The 21,211-nt window shown below is 44.0% G+C and overlaps 1 protein-coding gene across 2 annotated transcripts in view; it reads right to left on the reverse strand.

Annotated features, from left to right (window-relative positions):
• The window catches only part of MGAT5 (alpha-1,6-mannosylglycoprotein 6-beta-N-acetylglucosaminyltransferase), a 268,355-nt gene that overhangs the window by 172,311 nt on the left and 74,833 nt on the right, over positions 1 to 21,211 (reverse strand). For both annotated transcript variants that reach the window (XM_030209337.1, XM_030209338.1), the window contains exons 4-5: positions 6,634 to 6,710; positions 86 to 175 (exon numbers count right to left, since the gene is read on the reverse strand). In XM_030209337.1, coding sequence (XP_030065197.1) covers positions 86 to 175; positions 6,634 to 6,710 — 167 coding nt within the window. The remainder of the gene's footprint in view (positions 1 to 85; positions 176 to 6,633; positions 6,711 to 21,211) is intronic.

A 21,211-nucleotide genomic window follows, 5' to 3' on the forward strand; every position in this document is an offset into this window, starting at 1 on the left:
ATAGATAGATATGTTGATGTAGCTTAGAACCTAGTTCACTGGGTATAATGCGCTACATAAGAAGCAAATTAAATGAAATACTAACCTCACTGAGGTAAATAAAGAAAGAACATGTGGACCCATCCACTCCATAACTTGAATAGCAAGAATCTGATCGCCACATATCCTTCATCCACTGAAAAAGAAAATAGCAGTTATCAGTAAAGAACTTCTGGTTCATTTACTCAGGCCCCTGCCCAACGTTCCCTCTAATGTTTCCCAGGGTGTGAGAGCTAGAACTGGACAGATTTTTCAAATGAGAAGTAGGAACACTCCTCCCCCCACCACCATCACCTTCCCCACAAGCTGTTTCTACTCTGTTGCCAGTACTTACCCCCTTGCCACTAGCCCATGATTCCAAGGGGTTTTTTTTTCAACTCGACATCCTTCATCTTTATTTCTTCAGCTTTCATTTTTTCTGTTTCTTACAATGCTCTCTCTTCTCACATCTTTCAGCTCTCACCTACTCCTACAATTCCCACTTTTCTAGTCTAAATTTATTTAGTCTCCCATCCCACAGTTTCCGCCCCTTCACCCTTTTCCTCTATCCCTCCATTTCCTGATCATTTCATGTATATAAAGTATTTCCATTCTCATTCCTTTCCATCACCAACTCTCCATTTCTCTTCTCCAAGATCTGCTCCATTGTCTCTTTACACTTCACCAATTCTTTTCCCATCCTTGCCCCACCATCATCTGTTCCCTTGTCTCCCCCATCCAGCATCATTTCCCTTGCCATTCATAGCACTTTTCTACGCCTTTCACTACATCTTCTCTCCTCCCATTTCCAACTTCTGCCTCCTGTTTCAAACCCCAGGAAAAAGAGACACAGAAATTTATTTCTTCTTATAATCAAGCAAGCACAACACAAAATGCACATTCACAAGTTAACATTCCAATCACTACAAACATAAAATGCTTAATTTCAACTTTTTGGGCAGGATATTTTAATTTTCATGACACATTGGTCCCAATCCCTCTCTTCTATTTTCCTCTGGTTGTTCTGTGAAGCAGTGGCATAGCCAGCCAGCCAATTTTGGATGGGCCTGAGCCCAAAGTGGGTGGGCACAACATTTTCTCTGCCCCGCCCTACCCCCACCTCAAAATATAAATTACACTTTCTCTGAAGGTGGTCAGAATTCCCTTTAACCAAGCTTGGCAGGCAGCAGCATCGTCCCTACGCCACTGATGCTAGCACCTCACGCCCGTACAGTTGTCGGTGGCTCAAGGATGCTGTCATCAACCGTAGAGCTTGGAAGATGGGAGTTCTGGCTGTCTTTAGATGAATTTCATGGCTGGGGATACTTAGAGATCATCACCGGGTATACATCAAGGGTCAGCACCGATGTTAGCCGTGCTACAGCCCAGGTCAGAAAATAGAGGAGAGCCTCCCCTCCCTGAACCCCTCTCCGCTCTGCCTCCCTCCAATTTTCCCACCTGCCATTACTATCACACACCACAAAGGGTAAAGGAGTGCACACTACGTGGCAACAATATCAAAATGCTTACTAACCAAACACACTATAAATCAATTTATTGCACCAAACATATATAATTTTTGTTTAATTTTTAAAGACGAGGCATCTTATATGGCTCTAAAATAAATTACTAGATCTCCTATAGCACACAACTATTCCACATCCGAAGCTCTCCAATTTGTCTCAATCATTTGCATCCAATGTCTTATTTTATGTTTTACTTAAAAGTGCACTTCTGGAACAAACTTTTTTTTTTTAAGACAACAGCGACCAGTTCACGCGTATCTGAGAATGCAGATTACAACACTTTACAGACTTGATCAACACACTGACAGACCCTCATCCAAAACAGAACAAGGGATCACAAATTAGAAATAAAAATATTTAGACAAAAATTGAGCCGAGAACCCCAAGAACATAAATCTAGCATGTACTACAACACCGGAGAAAGAAAAACAGAAATGAATTTCCTTTTCTACTGAACACAATTATACAAAGACATTTACACTAAGCACATTTCCCGAAGCTAACATATTCCTTTTAAAGCATTCAAAATAAAATTCTTTTTTCTACCTTTTTAGTCTGGACATTTTATTTTTCCATCAAGTTGGTTCTGATTTCTCTTTTCTGCTTTACTGTCTGCCGTTTACTAATTCTCCTTCAAGTGGCTGCTATTTGTCTTTTCTCCTCTCTCCTGTCTATTCCTTCACCACACCTGCCATTAACATATTGATCATTCCTTTTTAGCTCTTTCCTCTTTTTTTTTTCTCTTTTCTGCTGTCAGCTCAAATTTCACCCTCTATCACCCTTCTCCTCCTTTTTTATGCTTTTCAGCCATCTATCAAATTTCCATCTTCTCTCATCCAGTAACTCTCCCATTACTCATCGCAAACCTTCCCCAGCCCTCAATTCTCTTTCATCTAATCCCCATTACCATATGTCTACTCTCTGTAATCACTATCCTCTCATTCATTTCCTTTCCACCTCCTCCTGGCCTCTCCCACATGATTCCACCACCCCCTCCACCCTTCTTGCCCAGCAACTGTTCCCTATTTCTCCCCATCTCCACTCTCATAGCATGAAATCTCCCTGTCCCTTCTCTCTTCCCTCCTGCTCACTCCCCCATTTCTCCAGCATTCTCCCTCTCTCCCACTGTCAGGCATCTCTTCATCACTCCTTTTTGCTCCAACATCTCCCTCCATGTCCAAAATCTTTCCCTCTCTCCTATTGTCCACCATCTCTCTCTTTCTCTCCCTTGTGCCCAAACTCTCTCTTCCCCCTTCAAAATGCAGCATTTCCCCTTCCTCCTGTTCACTATCTTGTCCAACATTTCTCCTCTCTCCCCGTGCACCATCTCTTCCTCCCCTCCACCCCTATGTCTAACATTTCTCCTTCTCTCTCAGCCCTCTCACCCTCCATGCAGCATCTCACCCTCCTCTCCACCCTTATGTCCAACAATTCTCCTCTCCTCTCCCCATGTCCAACAGTTCTCCCTCTCTCACTCTCCATGCAACAATTCTCCCTCTCACATCCTCCATGCAACAATTCTCCCCCTCCACCCCATGCCCATTTATCCCTCTCTCATCCCTCTTACCCTTCATACATCATCCCTCCCCTCCACCCTTATGTCCAACAGTTCTCCTCTCCCCTCCTCTGTCCAACAATTCCCCCTCTCACTCTCCATGCAGCATCTCTCCCTCCCCTCTCACCCTTATGGTCCAACATTTCTCCCTCTCAACCCCATGCAGTCTCTCTCCCTCCCCTTAAAACCTATGTTCAACATTTCTCCCTCGCTCACCCCTCACACCCTCCATGGCCATGCAGCATTTCTCCCTCTCCCCCTCCATGCAACATTTCACCCTCCCCTCCACCCTTAGTCCAACAAATATCCCCTCCCCTCCTATGTTAAGCAATTCTCCCTCTATGACCCCCCCGCTGCAGCATCTCTCATTCCCTACCCCACCTCACAACTTCCTATGATCAGGTTCCTGGCAGTGTGGAGGGAAGCAGGCTGGGCTCCCATGGTCTTGCATCCCCCTCCCTTAAGCGTCACACTTGTGTGAACAGGTCTCCGGAAGTGCTAAGCTGGAAGCCTCCTTTCTGCAGCGTCCCACCACCTAGTCAGAACAGGAATATGCGACCGAGGGGGCCGGGATGTGGCAGAAAGGAGGCTTCCGGCTTAGTGGCAGGCAGTGTGTGAGAATCGCTAGCACTGCCGGAGACCTGTTCACACAAGAGCGACACTTAAGGGAGGGGGATCCAAGACCACGGGAGCCCTGCCTGATCCCCTCCACACTAGCTATGCAAGGGGTCTCAAGAAAGGGTGTGGTGGGGAAAAAAAACTGTATTGGAAGACTCAACATGGGTCATTTCATAAGCATTTTATCTTCTGAATAATTTGTTCAAATTTATAGACACTGTACTTTTAGTTAAAAATTACTATTTTTTTTTTAGTGGTTATACTTTTATCATTCTTTAAGTGGAATGTTTTAGATTTTTCAACTGTTTTTATTCTTATATTTATTCCTGTCTTTATTTTATTGACATATTTGTAAACTCTAATATATATTTAACCAATTTTATAGTTTATAAAAATTATTACAGTATGTTTATAGACCCCCTGAAGCAGGCAGATTGCTGAAACATGGCCCATGTCAGGTTTTCCAAAAAAGTTTGCTCAACCACACCCATTCTTGAGGCCTCTTGTACTCTCTTCTTGTGCTGGTTTGCTGCTCTTTCGACTACCTCTCCTTTTATCAGTTTGATCTTCTATGAAGGCCATTTTACACTTTTCTCTCCTTGTCTGTCATTTCTTTCCACATAGTTATCTAATGTCCATCTCTCTATTCCCTTACACACAGATACTCTAATGGCTCTCCTCTCACATACACACCCATAAAGGTATCCTGCTTACACCCATACCCCTACACCAAAACTTGCATAGTACTTTTGACTCCCACTGTTTTGACCCTTCTGATTTGATCCCACCTTTTTGACCCCAATGTTATGATCCTGCCTGTTTGACATAGCCAGTGCCCCCAGGATTTCCCTTTTTGTGTGTCTTCCTATATTTTTCTTTTTATTCCCTTAGCCCCCTCTTCCCCTCCCTCCTTTTTTTCTCCTTCCTTTCCTACTTTGATCCCCCTTTTTTACCACCACAAGTATACGTTTCTTTCAACAGGCCTACTGTTTCTACTGCTACTGCTCACAATACCCCTTAGAATACTTCCTAGTATACTCTTATAATGCAACAGAGCTTTTGGTTGCTTATAATATAAGGGCATTCAATATATAGAAGTATATAATCTTAGTATATCATCACTATCCAGAAGTAATGTGTTTTCAATACAAATAAAAAGAAAGAAATATCTCCAAACTGACCAGGCATTTCTGTGATTAGTCAACAATTTGAAATAGCTCCCACATAATACAAATAACTTCCTAATGGCCTTAATATGAGTCTGGTTTTAATTCAAAGTAATTAAATATAAACATTTATTTTCTTAACCAGATTTTAAATGAGGGGTCAAACTGACAGGGTCAAAATGTCTCAAAGTGCCTTGGTCCTCAGCTGCACCAACAGCAGGAAATGAGAAAAATGTAAAGTGCATGTCATCTTAACTTAACTAGTTTTCGCAAATCTTTGAAGACACATCTCTTCAACAAGGCCTACAAAAGACATCCTTAATGAATCAAATCACTCCTTAAATCACCCCAGTGCTTTAAAACACCTCTCACACGACCTTACCTAACACCTTTCCATCTAAATCCTCATTCACCCTCAACTTATTATCGACTGTATCTAAGATTATGTAATGACTATATCATATTAACACCCTGTAAGCCACATTGAGCCTGCAAAAAGGTGGGATAATGTGGGGTACAAATGCAATAAATAAATAAATAAATAAAATTTGCTGCTGTACCCTGAAGGGGCAGTTACACAGTGGAATTCTGGCAACATCAGCCTTTAATTGAAACTAGCAGGGAATTCCCCCCCCCCCCCCCCCCCCCCCCATTTTAATACTTACCCACCTACTATTTTTTTATTTTTTTAGCTTGGGCACTGCAGCAACAGTTCCAAGACAAACAAGCCCGAGCACTCCACCCATAACCTTTTATCAGAGGCTCTAACTCCAGTTAACAGGTGTTACCCTCAATGATGATCGGGACTCTCTCTCCCCTGTGGGGCTGTGAATGCTGCCTTCACAGCATCTCCAGCAGGTCTGGGATATATAAAACCAAACTAGTATATTTCACAAGGCAGCTGGCAGGACCAAGTCAACAATTTGGCCACTCTTAACATACTTCATACAAAAGGTACGTAAATGAACCAATTCCTGGACTTTTGCATTTCTACTTAAAGTTTCTTAAACACTGCAAAGAAATATATTCAGCACAAAATCAGCATTAAAAATACTCTATAAAAGGTGAAAAAAAATCCTCACCCAAATCATTAAAAAGTGACATATTCGTGTGTCTAATAACCTGCATATCAAATTTAATCAACAAAATGCAAGCCTGTACAAACACTGCATAAAATACTCAGTGGGTGCATAATCTTATTACTCAGTGAAGTAGGAAGTAACAGAATACCAAGATTTTAAAAGGTGTTCACTGGCTGAGCATGTGAAAAGTACACCTCACCTCCCCCACACAAGGAATAGTCTGCTTTTTATTCTCACCAAACAGCTACCAGCATAAATTTCATAATTTATAATCAGACTTGGACATTCATCAACTAGCAGGACATAACACATTGTGCACAAAAAAAAAACAGGTGACAATCCCACTAGCGTATCAGCTATTTTCTCCTTCAGCAGACCGGAAAAACTGTGTGAACAGCAATTGATAGCTATTCCTCATCAACTATTACATGTCATACAATTAGAAAGGCTATCATTTTGTCATTTTTATTCATTAATCAGCAAGTTACTGCTGCCTCAGTCTTACATGGCCCTATCATCATCATTTTGGGGTTTGTGAGCACTGGAAATATCTACTTTATTTTACCTAAATTAAGTGAGTCTTTGATTTTCTTCCACTCATGAAAGGAAAGTCAGTCATAGCATGAATATGACAACATGAAATAATACCAGTGCAACACTTCCCTTACCTTTACTTTACCCTCACAGTGAGGGAAGCCATCCATAGGAGGCAATTCACACTGTTCTTGAGCTCCATTAATGAGATCTGCAAAGATAAAGCAAGCCAAGAAAAAAAAAATAAGCAATGGCAGTGTTACAGTTCACAAACAAATTAAACTGCATCAGAAATGTTAGTTAGCCAACACAGAAAGTATAGGCTAGAAGGGGAAAGGATGCAGATCAAAGTGACCTCACAACACAGCAAAACTAAAAGTTCACTGAACAGAAACCAGCACAGTTCCTATAAAAAAAGCAAACCAGAAAATAAAGGGGTCCAGTTGAACGGTTTTGCATAATCTCTTAACCACACTATGTAAGCCATCAAAATCTTCTACAAACAAGGTTAATTTAATGAATTTAAACTACTATCATTTTTAACAGACTTGAGATCCCTAGCTACTAATTCATATTTATTTGTCCTATTCATCAGCCATCCAAAATTAGTTCAGAAGAATTAGTGGGTATCAACAAAGTAACACTCCCCCATTTGGTCTTCTTGCCTAAGAAAAACAAAACTAGGGATTTTTCCCCCTTCATAAGATGCTACCGCCCATCATAAACACCAGCTCTGTGGGTGTCAGGGCAGCTCCAATATTCTTTCCAGCACTGCCTTGGAACCAAATCAGAAAGCTTCAGAATGGTGAGCTGCAGAGGAAAGCAGGAAGGAAAGCTTCCTTCCTCAATAAAGTTTAAATTGACAGGAGACATCACATGACAAAACTGAAGCCATAGTCGCCATCTTGATACACTCAAACCAACACAAACTATTATGGCAGCAAGCTCCGCCTACTGGCTTGATAATGGGCCATGTATGCCCCCACTGCCTCCTGTAAATTAAACCTCCTTGGCCTCCCCTAAGCTACCACTCCTGCCTCCCCCTGTAGCCTATGGCTAAGGAATATCTGACCAATGGATTGCAGGGGAAAGCAAGAAAAGAAAGACTAACAAATCCTAAGCTACCCCTCCCACCTCCCGCTGCAGCCTATTGGCTGGCTAAGGAATATCTGACCAATGGACTAACAGGTGGATGCAGTGAAGAGCAGCAATGTAGGTCAGTCAAGTTTCACATCTTTGGCCAGCCATAGAGAAGGGGGAGGAGTATGGAGAGAGGCTCTAGGAAAGATAATGTGGAACAGATAGTGAGGAAGCGGAAGGAAGGGCTGAGAGAGGATCAAAGAAGCCATGAGGGGTGTGTGAGAGTTGCAGGCAGAGAAGCTAATAGAGGGAAGGCTAGCTGTAAAAAGGGGAGGGGTGATCAATGGGAGGAATCCTGGTCAGGAGAAAAAGAACTAAGGAGAATAAACTGATAGTGCGGCTGAGGGAGAGGGACACAGGCATTGAGAGATGAAAGACATGGGTTGTGAGGGGATGAGATGCTGAGGAGACATGGGTTGTGAAAGGGAGAACACAGCTGAGATGAATGCAAGCTGGGGGAGGTGTGGCTTAAGAAAGAAGCAGAGGACAGGGAGAGGAACTGTGCTGGATTTGGTGAGGATGGGGTGATACACTAAGAAAAAGGATCTATCTCCTCTGAGAAAAGAGAGGATCATAGTTGGAGGGAAGAAGCACTAAGGGGTGAAGAGAGGGATGAAGTGGCAGAAGGGATGAAACTAGGAAGAAAGTCAAGCAAAGACAGATGTAAGCCATAAGAACAAAAATTTGAAAATCATCAACTGTTCTTCATAACTGAGCATGTTCAAGTATCAATGAATGGGACATATAATATTGCTAATCAAGCTGGTCAGTTTTGAGTATCTGCTCTTTCCTTCCAACCGTGCATTCACTGGAGTAAATAAGGTATTAGTAGAAGGATGGGGAAGGGGGAAGAGGTTGTGGTAGAATACAATATCACAAACAAACTCCCCATTTTAAAAATTACTTTCTCTTGGCAGTTACGATATTGAGAATTACAATGGCCAGGAACTGAATTGAGGGAGAATGAAGATTAGCACTGTTCCTGATCTTCACAAAAAATAAAGTATAATTCCTCCATTATATCCCACAAGAAGAAGAAATGGTGGGTTTAACAGAAACACTGAGTTATGTGAGCCTAAAGAAGTAGCACAGCAGCAGGAAAAGATCACAGGAGTGAACTGACAGAAGGTTTGTTTTGTTTTTTTTTTGTTTTTTTTTTGGGGGGGGGGGGGGGAGAGCAAGGGGCTTATTGTCTCACAAACTCTGCGTCTTTCCAGTTTTGGCTCCCTGGCTTTCCTCCTGCTTAATAGCTGAACCCTTTGAACCCTTACTCCCTCCTCTGTGCTCTTGGTAAAGTTCTGCAGCAACCTCCCAGGTCTGGATTGGCTCTCTGAGCTAGAAGCCGATTCCTTGGCCACCGGAAAAAAATCATGCGGGCAGGCCAGAACACGGTGGCTAAAACTCTCACGTGGACTCTGTAGGCAGAAGGTGGACATTGGCCTGGACTTTGTTAGTACCAGTAGAAGTACTGCAGTGCAGGGGGTGAGGAAATAGTACCAGTCTCAAAAAAAAAAATTGGGGACTGGGGGCAGGGAAAGAAGAACACGGAAATGATCCAGATCTGTGGGCAATGAGGAGTCACAAACTGAAGATAAGTTAAATCTACCCCAATAAAAAAGTCTCATTTGCAGACAAGAAAAGTAGTAAAGGGATGGGTGAGCCAAATCTGCATGGAAGGGCGACTAGTTAGGGAGAGGTGCATTGGAGCTTGCTGGGAAGCACAGGGATGCAAAAGGCTGGGTCAAGGGGAAGAGAGAAGCAGAGCAGGCTAAAAAGATGTATGGAGTAAGGCAGGCAGAGAGCTAGTAAACTTCCTGCCCAAATAGAAAACATCAAATTATATCTATGCAACAAGGTAAAAATTTAAAAAAGTGCAGAGGAGGGAGAAGAAATTAGGGGAAAATGAAAGTGTGGTATCGATGAGCAGAAGGGAGAAAGAGAGAGACTGTTGACGACTTTTGCAGGAGGAGTTATGGATGGCCTGAAAAAAGGACAAGGGTGAAGAGAGCGAGAGAGAGATTTTGTAATGATGACAAACTTCAGGGGATGAGGGAGGAGAGACTGGCTGGACCCTAGATTTTGATTTAGTCATACAAGTCTTCCCCCATGTCAACATTGCCTGCCCTGCTCTTGACATTTCAATGCAGACTGGTTGCTCACAACCAGATAGATGTAAAGTACTTTTTTTTTTTTTTGCTGCGTGAGGGGGAAATTTGTCATGAATTCATGAGTTCAGCACCCCCAAATATTTTCAAAAGTTGGCTTCCATACCACTTATTTCACATACAAAGGCAGCCCAATCTGCTTATTTTCACGAGAAAGTTAAGTTTATTAACCAAACTGGCTGGCCCATTGTTTTTCATCTCTGTGCAAGCTGAATATCATTCACAGCTGATCAGTCTTTACCTACTGTACCTGAATATAAATTATTACTTTTATTTATTGGGATTTATTAACCGCCTTTATGAAGAGATGCATCCAAGGCGGTATACAGTAGGTACAATTTAACATCAAACTAATAATTTTGTTAACAGCATAACAGCAGTAAAATGAACCAGACAGTGAATGAAAGAGGAGAACTTGAAAGCAGCAAATTGAAATGCAGAGTACAAAGTCAGTTGGGATAAATAAATGGGTGGATAAACCAAAGGCAAGTTCTTTGTGTAGTTAATCAACATATAAGGAACTGGTCTAAGTTACAGTGGGTGTAGAAGCTAGTCCAGGTGCAGAATGGGTGTATAGTCAGTCACCTTGCCTTGAACTACCACTGCAAAGTCATGAGCTAAATATTAACTAAATAAAATAAATCTTGCTACCTTTGATTCCTCTCTTCATTCATTTCCCCTTGTCTGCTTCTCCTTCCACTTCCCACTATGTGTCTTGTAACATTTGCTGTAACCTTTTACCATTTTTATGTTTAGTGAAGTTTAAAATCAACATAATTGCTTTCTTACATAAGCAATCTTGTTAAATTAAACTCATTCAAGGAGACTTTTTTTTAACAACAAAGTTAATAGCTTCTGTCTAGACTACAACTATTTTTTCAACAAAAATGAATGTATCCATGGTAGAATAAAGTTTACCTTTTTTTTCACTAAAAAGAAGCAAAATAATCCTCTCATATTCACATCCCTGTTATTTTATTTATTTATTACATTTGTATCCCGCACAATTCCCACTCATCGCAAGCTCTATGCAGCTTCATAGTAACAAATCACAAAATCATGAAGTTAATAAAATCATGAAGTTAACAATGATTTAAAGTATTGAGCATTCGTTCCCTTATCAAGGGGCGAAGATTTGGAATAACTTTCCGAGTTAGTTGTACGTGTTGTTTTATTAATGGGATTTTAAATTTGTAATTCTCCTCTCTTGTCAGAGGACTCTCGTGATGTAATCCGCTTTGACATACAGCCTGCTCCAAGGGCCCTTTTTTTTTTTTTTTTTTAATGCCATCCAGAGCTCTGTATAAAACATGACTGATACAGTACAAAATAGGAATACCCAGAATTGTAAAAACCAGAGCACCATGGCCCATACCTCCCCCCAGTCTCTTGTTCTTTCCTATCAACCTTGGAATACAGCTCAATTCACCACTTACTCTGATCCCCCAAATCCGAGCAACCTTCAAGAGCAGCTTCTATCACTTGCGACAAATACGCTGCCTGTCTCCTTACACTGAAAAGGAAAGCCTCGTCTCAGTTGTGCATGCCATGATAATATCAAGCAGGGGCGTAGCCAGACAGCAGATTTTGGGTGGGCCTAGGCAAGAAGTGGGTGGGCACCAAGTGTTCTCCCTCCCCCCCACCAAAAAAAATATCTCAGCTGGCGGGAAAATGCTTCTCTCCACCTTAGCAGTCTGCAGCAGGCATGCACTGAAAACAGAGCATGTGCAGGTGCCAGTATTGTGGAGAGTAGCGCTTTTTTTACCATCAGGGGAAGTCTTCAGCTTGCGAAGCTTGGGATCCCCAACAGCTACCGCTAAACATGTGCTACTGTTGGGTGGGCCTGAGCCCTAACTGGGTAGGCCAAGGCCCACCTGTGGCTACGCCACTAATATCAAAACTGGACTATTGTAACGTACTCTACACAGGGTTTGTACTAGCTCCAATGGATTCAGAATGCTGAAGCAAGACTAATAGAAGGTTACAAGCGATGTGACCACATCACACCATTTTTGCACAAACTTCACTGGCTACCAGTACAATACAGAGCCAAATTTAAAACTCCATATTTGACCTTCAAGGCCCTTAAAGGAAATGGCCTAGAGTACTTGAAGAACAGGATCTCCCTCTACACACCTTCAAGGTCACTAAGGTCCTCCCAAAGAGTTTCCCTAACCACACCCACTCCAAAGGACATCACACAATGTGATACCAGCAAGCGAGCCTTCTCTGGTGTAGCCTCACGTTCTGGAATGCACTACCTGAAAGGCTTTGCTTAACACAAGACTATCCCTACTTCAGGAAGCAGGTAAAAGTTTGTCTCTTCAACCAGCCCTTTAACGGAAGAAGTAAATGACACCAGCTGCACATATTATAGCAGGACAGATTTATCCACTCCTACCCTAGCCAAGATAATGTTCAACTATGTTTCTGAGCTCATTTGCAACTCTTTAACTAGTCCCTGATTTTCTTACTCCTGTTCCTCTAACTTATCTATATGTTCCATCTTTGCTTACACCCTATGCTGTCTATTAAAATGTTTTATTGGGTATCGTATTGGCATTATAATGTAGCATATTATGCCATACTTTGTCTTGTTGTTTGAATATTTTTACTACTGCAATTGTCTATTGCTTATGTTTGACTTAATCTTGCTGTACAATGCCTTCAGTGAATTCCTTCAAAAAGGCGGTAAATAAATATAAGGCAGAAAAGGAGGAGGTAGCCTAAATTGCTGCCATTCTCCTCTTGTGAACTCAGAATTGCACAAAGAGAATCAGTAGGGGGAAAAGTGGGAAAGTGACCACAAAAAGACAAGCGGGCTGTGAGTAAATATTTATTGGGATGCAGCAAGTGAGGAGTATGTAAGGATATCTTCCCTCCCTCTCTTCCCCATTCCCGGATTTCCCCATTCTCTCATATTTCCATCTTCAATCTACTTCCCCTCATTCAATTCTGGATCCCCTACCCCCTCCCTCTCTTCCCGCTCCTGGATTTCCCAGTTCCCTCATATTTCCATCTTCAATCTACTTCCCCTCATTCAATTCTGGATCCCCTACCTCCTCGCTTTCAATTCCCCCTTTGATCCCAATAGCCCAGCTCACGAAAGTTCTTTTGGCCTGCCACGTACATTAAGATCCTTTTTCTCACATTCAAAATATAAAATTAAAAATAAACAAACTACTTGAAGCCCTAGGAAAGTTAGGGGAGAAACTGTTTTTATAAAATAAAATAGGGTGGTTGCCATCAGTCAAAATTAATACATACAGAAAAAAATAATTAAGAAAAACATACATAATGCTTTGTAATGAATCAACCCAATACGTTTCTGAACTAGCTGTCGGGAACTATACTCTTCACTGAGTCAAATTTACAGATATTTAACCCTCTAAAATTTTCATAAATATCACAGAATTGCTGCAGATACTCAGAAACTGTCACAGAATCTACTCCTTAAGATGTAACAGTAAAGGGCTGTAACTAAGGATTTGCCAAAAACCATACTAAGTCTGTGTTTAGGTTGGCTGAGGAATTGCTTCTTCCCAGCTGCTCTCAAGGTAACAACACACAGCTCCTGCTCTAGCTCCTTCCCTCTCAGTCAGCTGCAGAGAAAAAGGAGGAAGAGGGCGAGGCAAAAGCTGACCAGACAGAGCAAAGAAACAAGTTACTCACCTGAAGCAGGTGTTCTGGGCGAGGTCACTCAATGGAGCCTGTGCAGGAAAGCTGCCTAACTTACTTTCTAGAAGCCTTTGGGAAGACACACCTGTCTCTGTCACAGACCTTATCAGCCTAATACATATAAGTTGTCTAATTTCAACTTCTAGGGGAAGTGGGTGGGTAAAACGAAGATACTTACCTGTAGCAGGTATTCTCCGAGGACAGCAGGCTGATTGTTCTCACATGTGGGTCGACGTCCGCGTCGGCCCAGGAATCGGCATCTTGCAAGCAAACTATAAAAAAAATTTTGCCAGAGTCTTCTGGTGCGAGTGCAGCGCGCATGCGTGGACCGATTTCCCGCACGTAGCGTGAGTGCGTTCCCTCAGTTAAATCAAAAAGCATAAAAAGAAGCAAATAACTCCAAAGGGGATGTGGACGGGATTGTGAGAACAATCAGCCTGCTATCCTAGGAGAATACCTGCTACAGGTAAGTATCTTCGCTTTCTCCGAGGACAAGCAGGCTGCTTGTTCTCACATGTGGGGTATCCCTAGCAACCCGGCTCACTCAAAACAATGAACATTGGTCAATTGGGCCTCGCAACGGCAAGGACATAACTTAGATTGACCTGAAACCATAAACAACTAACTGAGAGTGCAACCTGGAACACAACAAAAATGGGTCTAGGGGGGTGGAGTTGGATTCTAAACCCCAAACAGATTCTGCAGCACTGACTGCCCAAACCGACTGTTGCATCGGGTATCCTGCTGAAGGCAGTAGTGAGATGTGAATGTGTGGGTTGATGACCACGTAGCAGCCTTGCAAATCTCTTCAATGGAGGCTGAGTTTAGTGAGCCACTGACGCAGCCATGGCTCTAACATTATGAGCCTTGACATGGCCCTCCAGAGTCAGCCCAGCTTGGGCATAAGTGAAGGAAATGCAATCTGCTACCCAATTAGAGATGGTGCATTTTCCCGATGGCGACTCCCCTCCTGTTGGGATCAAAAGAAACAAACAACTGGGCAGACTGTCTAAAGGGCTTTGTTCGCTCCACGTAAAAAGCCAATGCTCTCTTGCAGTCCAAGGTATGCAAACTGCTTTCGCCAGGGCAGTTATGAGGACGGGGAAAGAATGTTGGCAAGACAATTGACTGGTTCAGATGGAACTCTGACACCACCTTTGGCAGGAACTTAGGGTGAGTGCGGAGGACTACTCTGTTGTGATGAAATTTGATATAAGGTGCATGTACTACCAAGGCCTGAAGCTCACTGATCCTACGAGCTGAAGTAACAGCCACCAAGAAAATGACCTTCCAGGTCAAGTACTTCAGATGGCAGGTATTCAGTGGCTCAAAAGGCGCATTCATCAGCTAAGTGAGAACAACGTTGAGATCCCATGACACTGGTGGAGGTTTGAAAAGGGGCTTTGACAAAAGCAAACTTCGCATGAAGCGAACAACTAAAGGCTGTCCAGAGATAGGCTTACCATCTACACAGCGATGAAAAGCACTAATCGCACTAAGGTGAACTCTTACGGAGTTGGTCTTGAGACCAGACTCTGACAAGTGAAGAAGGTATTCAAGCAGGGTCTGTGTAAGACAAGAAATAGGATCTAGGGCCTTGCTGTCACACCAGACAGCAAACTTCCTCCATTTGAAAGAGTAACACCTCTTCGTGGAATCTTATCTGAAGCAAGCAAGACTTGGGATACACCCTCTGAAAGACCCAAGGAGGTGAATTCTAAGCTCTCAACATCCAGGCCGTGAGAGCCAGAGACTGGAGGTTGGGATGCAGAAATGACCCCTCATTCTAAGAGATGAGGGTTGGAAAACACTCCAATCTCCACAGTTCACTCCAATCTCCACAGTTCTTCAGAGGACAACTCCAGAAGAAGAGGGAACTAAATTTGACGCGGCCAGAAGGGTGCAATCAGGATCATTGTTCCACGGTCTTGCTTGAGTTTCAGTAAAGTCTTCCCTACTAGAGGTAAGGGATGATACGCATACAGAAGGCCTGTCCCCCAATGTAGGAGAAAGGCATCTGATGCTAGTCTGTCACGGGCCTGAAGCCTGGAACAGAACTGAGGGACATTGTGATTGATCCGAGTGGCAAAAGGATCCACTGATTGGGTGCCCCACCCTCGGAAGATCTTGCGGACTACGCCTATGTTCAGTGACCACTCGTGAGGTTGCATAATCCTGCTCAACCTGTCGGCCAGACTGTTGTTTACGCCTGCCAGATAAATGGCTTGGAGAAACATGCGGTGAAGGCGCGCCCAAAGCCACATCTGGACGGCTTCCTGACACACAGGGTGAGATCCGGTGCTCCCTACTTGTTGGTATAAAAAAATAGCAACCTGATTGTCTGTCTGAATTAAGATTACTCGGTTGGACAGCCAAGAAGCAAGAGTGTTCCTACACCTATTATAGGAATAGGGAGCACTCCTCTTCCCTCCAAAAAACCTCCTAGATGAGGAGGCAGTAGCAGAAGACGCCCGGCGGGAGAGAGAATCCATAGCATCATTGTGCTTCTTGATCTGGTCAACTAGATTCTCTACTTTCTCACAAAAAGAGTTATCCCCCCAGCAAGGAACATCCGCCATCTGCTGATGGACCAAATGATCCATGTCAGAGACACGCAGCCATGAGAGTCTGAGCATCGATCCCGGATGCTACATCAAAAGTGTCGAACATACACCTGTCCAGGAATTTTTGACATGCCTTTGCTGCCTACCTGGTGAAAAGGCTCAGCCAGCTCCGGAGGAAGTGCATCAACTAAGCTGGACAGTTGCCTCACCGAGTTCCACAAGTGGACACTCGTGAAGAGCTGGTAAGTCTGGATCTTGGCAGCGAGCATAGCGGCCTGATACGTCTTCCTCCCAAAAGAGTCCAAGGTTCTAGATTCTCTGCCTGGGTGCGCCGAGGCATAGTCCTTAGTGCTCTTGGCTTTTTTTAAGGCAGATTCCACCACCATGGAATTGTGAGAGGTAGCTGAGACCTCATCAAACCAGGTTCACCGTGGATCCGATACTGGGATCCAGTATTTCCAGGATCACAGGATTAGACTGAGGGAATGACCAGTTTCGCATAAGAACTTCCCTCAGTACATTATGCAAAGTTGCCGTTGCAGCCTCTCTAGGCGGAGAAGGATAATCCAGGACCTCGAGCATCTCAGCCCTGGGCTCATCCTCAACCTCCATAGGGAACGGAATAGCCACAGCCATTTCCCGGACAAAGGAGGTAAAGGATAGACTCCAGTGGAGAAAGTCTCCTTTCTGGTGGAGGAGAAGGTTCAGAGGGAATCCCATAGGACTCGTCAGAAGAAAAGTCATTGGGATCTTCCTCTTTCTCCCACGAACACTCATCTTCAGTATCGGACAAGACACCCCTCAGAGCAGTCCGAAACTGAGCCTGCCTCGACGCCGAGGAGCGACGTCCTCGATGACGGTGCCAAGCAGACGACTCCCGCCTGGACTGCGGTGAAGCTTCCTCCACCAACATCGAAGGGGAGTCGACTTGGGTGGCAGCAGACACCGATGCCGCAGGCAGCACTGAGGTAGTGGGACCTCACCACAAGCGAAGGGCCAGATTCCGCTGCAGCAGATGGTACGGAAGGCGCAAGCACCCCTGACAGCGAATCAGACTGGCGCAGCAATCCTTCCAGAAGCTCTGGAAGCAGGGCTCTGATGTGTTCATCAAGAGCCGCCGTTGGACATGGCTGTGGGGTCGGTAAAGGAGCCGGTGGCAGAATCTGTAGAGGCTCAGGAGCAGGTACTGGGCTGCCATTAGACCGATACATTGGCATCTCCTGAATAGAGGAGGAGCGATCCTCTCGGTGCCGATGCTCTCGACGCCCCGGAGCTCCCGGCACCGTGTGTCGAAGGAGAACGATAACGGTGCTTCTTCGCCTTCGCTCGACGTCCGTCGAGACTCCTCGGTACCAATGAGGAGGACGTAGAATCCTCACATCTCCTCGATGCCTCACTGCTCCCACTGCGAACTGGTCTTTCAGCAGCCATTATCTCCTCTCCTGACGTTGATGCTGTCGACATCGAAGGATCGGACCGAGCCCCAAAAAGCTTTTCTTGTTAGGCTTCTCGAGACGCTTGGGTCCGTTTCTTCATACGAAGACACTGACTACAAGCGGCTGGGCTATGGTCAGGCCCAAGGCACTGGATACACCAGGCATGGGTATCGGTACCTGAGATGATCCGGTTGCACCAAGTACAACGTTTGAAGCCGCTGGGAGTCTTCTTTCACATGGAAGGAAAAACGGCTTTGGTGAAATCAAACGACGTGATTGTGCCTGTTAAAAGAAAGGCACAAAAATAAGGGAAAAAAGCCGGCAACATCGAAAAAGAAAGTTAACTTTAAAAGGGAGAAAAACTAACAAAAGTATAGGTACTCTACTTTTTTTTTTTTTTTTTGAAAACGATAATAAAAGAAAAGAAAAAAATCAAAGAAAACGAAGACTCTCTCCTGGGCCTGAGAGGAGCAGTGAAGCAAACACTGCAACTCAACATGGAGAAAAAACAACTGAGGGAACGCGCTCACGCAGCCTTTGTGAAAACTCATGCTGCTGTGGTGAGGCCAAATGGCAGTACGCGATATTAGTAGTGGAGTTTCCCTACTCAGAATCTTAAGATACTTCCTATGATTTGGATGTATCCAAATGGGAGTATATGCATCCTTCAAATCCAGAGAGTATAGCCAATCCCTTCTTCTTGGATCATGGGAAGCAGAGTGCCCAAGGAAACCATCCTGAACTATTATCTGGTCAGATATTTACTCAGGACCCTTGGGGCCTAGGGTGGGACAAAAATCTCATCTTTATGATCAGGAAGTACTTGGAATAAAATCCCTGCCCTCTTTCTCCTGGTGGAATGAAACTGATGGCATTGGTCTATAAGAGTAGAGATTTCCTCTGTAAGCAGTTCCTGATAAGAGCTTAATTTTGATGCTCTTGGTGGGCAATTTCGAGGGCAGTTTCCCAACTGCAGACTGTAACCCATTCAGAGTATTTTCAGACCCAACAGTCTGAAGTTATAAGGGGTCACCACGTATGGAAAAAATTTAACTTCTCTTCTACTGGCAGGTCATCCAGTACAATTACGGGGCTTCAAGCTATGCTCTCTTGGAGCCAGTCAAAATGTTGTCCCTGTTTTTACTAGGGAGCTAGCTAAGCCTTCTGCTGTCACAGACAAGAGTGAGGTCCCTGAGTTGTCTGAGAAGGGGAGAATACTTATGCCTGTAAGAGTAGTAGGATCTCTGTTGCCCTCTGCTAAAATATGTCCTGGATGAGGAGGCTGAGCGGCGAGTGGGCTTGGAGAGAGACTTCATAGTTTCCGAATGCTGCCTGATGAGATTAGCAGTCTTATGCACCTTCTCGACAAAAAAAGTAATCATCACTGCATTAACATCTGCCAGCTTCTCCTGCATTACTGGCTCAAGGTCTGCGTTCCAGAGATCTCAATCTCCATTATAGAGGCCCTGGATGCCATATCAAAAATATCACAGGTCACCCACTCACCGTGTATTTTCCACACTCCTGCTTCTTTGGCTACTAGCTGATGGAACTCATTAGCCTTCTCCCAAATGAAAGTGTCTGAATTCCATCACACTGCGCACATTCTACAAATGTATGCTCAGTAACAGCTGATAAGAAGCTAAGCACGAGGTTTGTATGGCATTCTGAAACTTCTTAAAAGACCCTCTGAGGAATGACTCTTCATACTCTCAGCTTGTCTGAGAGTGGATTCAGCCACCATGGAATGGTGCAGAAGCTGAAGCTTTCTGAATCCCTGAACCTTCTGGACTCTAAAGTTGACTTGTTGTACAGAGAAAAGGGTGGGTGGGGGGGGGGGGGGGGGGGGGGGGAGGTCCTCCCACCATCTATACCAGCTTCAGGATTCTGCGCATGGGCACTGTCACAGTCTCCTCTGGGAGACTATGAAACTGAACGATGTCCAAGTCTCTTCCCTGGGCTCATCCTCAGCCTCCAAAATAAATAGGATGGACTTGGCCATCATCCTTACAAAATCAAAGAATGAGAACTCCTCTGGGGGACATTTTTGCCTCTCATGTGCTAGAGAGAAGTTTGAGGAAAGACCAAGGGAATCCTCCTCTTAAGACAACCTCTGGTGCTTCCTCACACAAAAAAAATCAGAGTGTCTCATAGAAATAGTCACATCCTTCAGAAACACATGAGAATATTGAGGGCTGGGTCTTGGCTCCCTACCCTCATGTCAGAGGTGCCTCAAAGGAACCAGTGACCTCAGTGTCTCAACGCACTCGACACCATGCTTCAAGGCGGAGTGATGTCAATGCTTCTTGGCCTCTGCCTGACACACCACATCAGCATCCCTCAGTGCTGTTAAGGATGAAGATGAATACTTACTAGCACTCAAGATAAGAGAATGCCTGATCACGAGCCTCTTCTGATGCTCAATGTCAAGAAAGGTGGAGCGCTCCCCCCCCCCCCCCCCCCCCGATGTCAACGCATCAGTGTCTGATGCAACTCCCAGAACCATGGAGACCAATGCTCCTGATGCAAAGACCGATGAATCAAACTTCTCTGTGCAAAAAAATCCTCACACACTGCTTGTCACAACATCTGATGCCTCTTCTTGACTTCTGCAAAGAAAGAAAAGGATCATAACTGGGTCCCAGGCACCAATTATGAATGTCTGTGATGAACATGGTCCTGTTGCATTGGATATACTTTTTAAAGTCACTGGGACATATCCAGAAAAATAGCTGTTGCAAAATCAAACAATTCTTGAAAAAAATCTATCTGGCTAGGTGCTAGAGGCCTAAGAGATGGGCCACAGAAAACAAGGAAACTTTAAAAAGTGTTGAAAACCCCATGTAAGGGACCCTACAAAGTATGAGGCCCTGTGCAGTGTGGCAAGACTTACACACTGCAAAAAAATAAAAGAAAATAGACAAACGTTTAAAACCCTTCAAGACAATCTCTAATGCAAGCTGATGAGGACCGATGAACAGGGCACAATGGCAGCAGGTGGGAAGATGCATATTATGTATGGTAAAATACTTCCAAAGGAGAAAGCTGAGCATTGCTCCAAAGCAGGCTCCACCGGAATAACATCACCCTCACATAAGAATATAATCATCCTGCTTATCAGACAAAAAGCTTCTCTGCTTCCTAATCCAACCCCCTCCCTTCTATCCTGTGTAGGACTGAGATCTCTTATATTCCCTCCTCAATCTAGCTTCTCCCTTCTGTTATCCTCTTTGCTATCCACTCTTTGATGCTGGTGCCTTTAAAAGAATTTTTAAGAAGCTACAAACCTTGCAGAACACAGCTATCCATCTTCTTTGTCATGCCCACAAATCAGATCATTTCACTCCCCTACTTCAACACCATCACTGGCTTCCACTAAAATATGGAGCGAAATTTAAAATTTTACTCTTAAGTTTCAAGGTTTTCCTGACTGATGCTCCACCTTACTTATCTAGCTTGACTATCTTTTACACTCCGTCACAAATTCTTTGATCATTAAATGATTATCTCATGGCCCTGCCTAGACCTCGGGCTGCTCAGTTTGAGACTACGAGGCACAGTGCTTTTTCCTTTACTGCCCTGGCTCTTTGGAACTCCTCACCTTTAACAATTCACAATGAACTATCCCTTAAGTGCTTTAAATCAGCAATTAAAATTTGGCTTTTTCAACAGGTATAAACACCTGACTGCAGGTGCAATTTGGTTTGATTCTAGATGCCATGCCAGGTT

The sequence above is a fragment of the Microcaecilia unicolor genome, chromosome 7 (assembly GCF_901765095.1).
Source record: "Microcaecilia unicolor chromosome 7, aMicUni1.1, whole genome shotgun sequence".
Taxonomy (NCBI): Eukaryota; Metazoa; Chordata; class Amphibia; order Gymnophiona; family Siphonopidae; genus Microcaecilia; species Microcaecilia unicolor.